The sequence below is a fragment of the Orycteropus afer genome, unplaced genomic scaffold (genome assembly GCF_000298275.1).
Source record: "Orycteropus afer afer isolate SDZICR_OR568_19922 unplaced genomic scaffold, OryAfe1.0 scaffold01768, whole genome shotgun sequence".
NCBI lineage: Eukaryota > Metazoa > Chordata > Mammalia > Tubulidentata > Orycteropodidae > Orycteropus > Orycteropus afer.
The window spans coordinates 44177-46374 of record NW_006923355.1 but is presented as its reverse complement, the minus strand read 5'-3'; the positions used below and the strand labels follow the sequence as shown (position 1 = coordinate 46374).

The 2198-nt window shown below is 33.4% G+C and overlaps 1 protein-coding gene across 1 annotated transcript; it reads right to left on the bottom strand.

Annotated features, from left to right (window-relative positions):
- Window positions 1–1177: 1177 nt before the first annotated feature.
- On the bottom strand, window positions 1178–2170 carry LOC103213371 (olfactory receptor 5K1-like). The gene has a single exon (XM_007959176.2). The coding sequence runs from the start codon at window positions 2144–2146 to the stop codon at window positions 1178–1180; it is 969 nt and encodes a 322-aa protein (XP_007957367.1). The 5' UTR covers window positions 2147–2170.
- Between the last annotated feature and the right edge of the window lie 28 nt (window positions 2171–2198).

Sequence of the window (2198 nt, the reverse complement as noted above, 5' to 3'; positions counted from 1 at the left end):
TATGTGTATGTCAATTTTCCTTACCAACTAAAACTTAAATTTCTGTGAAAGGGGTTGAAAAAGAGCAAGGGATAAAGGCATCATTGATTCAAATCCCAGCTCCATCTAGATGTCTGCACGAATGTGAACAAATTACTTAATATTTTAAAGTATGATTTGTTTACTCTGGAAAAGTATGAAAAATAATGCCTAACTCATAGGAAGGTAATAAATATGAAAGGTTTAGTTTTCTGTCTAGCATAATGTAGGTTCTCATTAAGCCATTTTTTCCTTTAATATTTTTACATTTAAGGGATCAATAAATATATTTGTTTAGCTTTTCAGGATTTTCACTATTTTCTGCCTCATTTATGCTGAGTAGCATCACCAGCTTTCTCTTAATGCTAATAGTATATCAATGATTTATACTAGAAGGAGTGAAAGTTAGTAGTATTCCTAATAACAACCAAGTAATACAATATAGGAGGGAAATCCTTGAAATAATTGATATTTAGGAACTGCATCATGGAAAACCATCATGCATCACAGACAATTATCAATCTATGTGAAAACATTCAAATCCATAGGATTTTCAATATAAATAGCAGTATTTGCAACTAAAGTTTGATAAATTACAATTATGTAAACATTATTTCAAAGAGCTTGACAGGAAAAATGACTAACACTAAAGATAAAGATGTTCTTGATTTGAGAATACATATTCTGTATAAATCCATATGAAAACATAAACTTGAAAAATACAAAGAAAGTTGAGAATTCAATTCAAGTGCACAGTTTATTCTGATACATAGTGTCGCTTAAGTGACATAGGAGAACTTGAAATATTTGTGATGCTTAGGGATTCAATAAATTTGCCAACAATGCTAAATGTAGACTACCTTTATATACTGATCTTTATACCTAGGATTTATTGAATACATTGAAAATTGTAGCTTATTCCCCTCTGACACAATTTGTGACCTTAAAGTAGTCATTTGATTCAAGCCTAAGAGACCCTAGTAGTTTAGATTTTGAAGTACATTTTTGTAGAATCACTTCTTTCTGAAATGATTTAACCATTTATAACTTTTTTTTACTTAAAAATCATCATGGTTTAGTGATTTAATATTTACTATACATAGTGGCTATTTTCCATTTCCTCAATATCATTGACTGACAAAAGTTTATCTAATTAAAATCAATTTGTCATAGGAGATGATATCTGTTTCAGAATATTATGAGGTTTTCTGTTCATAACTCTTTTCATAACATTTATTACTTCCTTATTTCTTAGAGTATAGATAAAAGGGTTTAATAAAGGAATTACTAAAGTGTAACAAATAGCAACTATTACATCTTTATCCCCTTCTTGATCTGAATGTGGCTGAATGTACATGAAGAGCAGAGAGCCGTAGAATATTGAGATAGAGAGAAAGTGAGATGCACATGTAGATAAGGCTTTGCCTCTTCCCTCTTTGGATTTCATTTTGAAAATAGTGAAAAGGATGCAAACATATGAGATTAAGACTATGGCAATAGTGAAGACTTGAATTGACCCTGCAAAGGTAAATAGCATCAGTTCATTGATATAAGGATCAACACAAGAGAGTCTGTATAATGGAAGAACATCACAAAAAAAGTGATTGATTTGATGAGATCCACAAAAGGTTAACCTTAATAGAAGTACTACATGAATAGTAGGATGTATGCTTCCAGCTATGTAGGCCCCTATGATCATCTGAACGCAGAGTTGCTTCGACATCATGGTGTGGTACTGCAGTGGGCTGCATATTGCCACATAGCGATCATAGGCCATTGCTGCCAGGAGAAAGCAGTCTGTAGTTTCAGCAAGGCATAGGAAGTAAAATTGTGCCATGCATTCATGGAGGGAAATCATTCTGAACTCGGAAAAGAAGTTCTCTAACATCTTGGGAGTAATGGCACAGGAACAGCAGGAATCCATCAGAGCCAGGTTGCCCAGAAAGATGTACATGGGTGTGTGAAGACGGCGCTCCATGAAAATCAATGCCACCAAACCCAGATTCCCCACCATGGTGATCAGATAGATAGTAAAGAACACCACAAACAGAAGGGTCTTCAGATCTGGGTGATCCATAAATCCTGTGAGGATAAACTCAGTTGTCAAGGAGTAATTGTCTTCAGTCATTTCTATTTTCTCTGTTGAGATAGGAATTATGGAGAGATAAGATTCTAATTTA

What these genes read in the sequence shown, in the direction of transcription:
- LOC103213371 (XM_007959176.2), bottom strand. Translation starts at nt 2,146, where the DNA reads ATGACTGAAGACAATTACTCCTTGACAACTGAGTTTATCCTCACAGGA.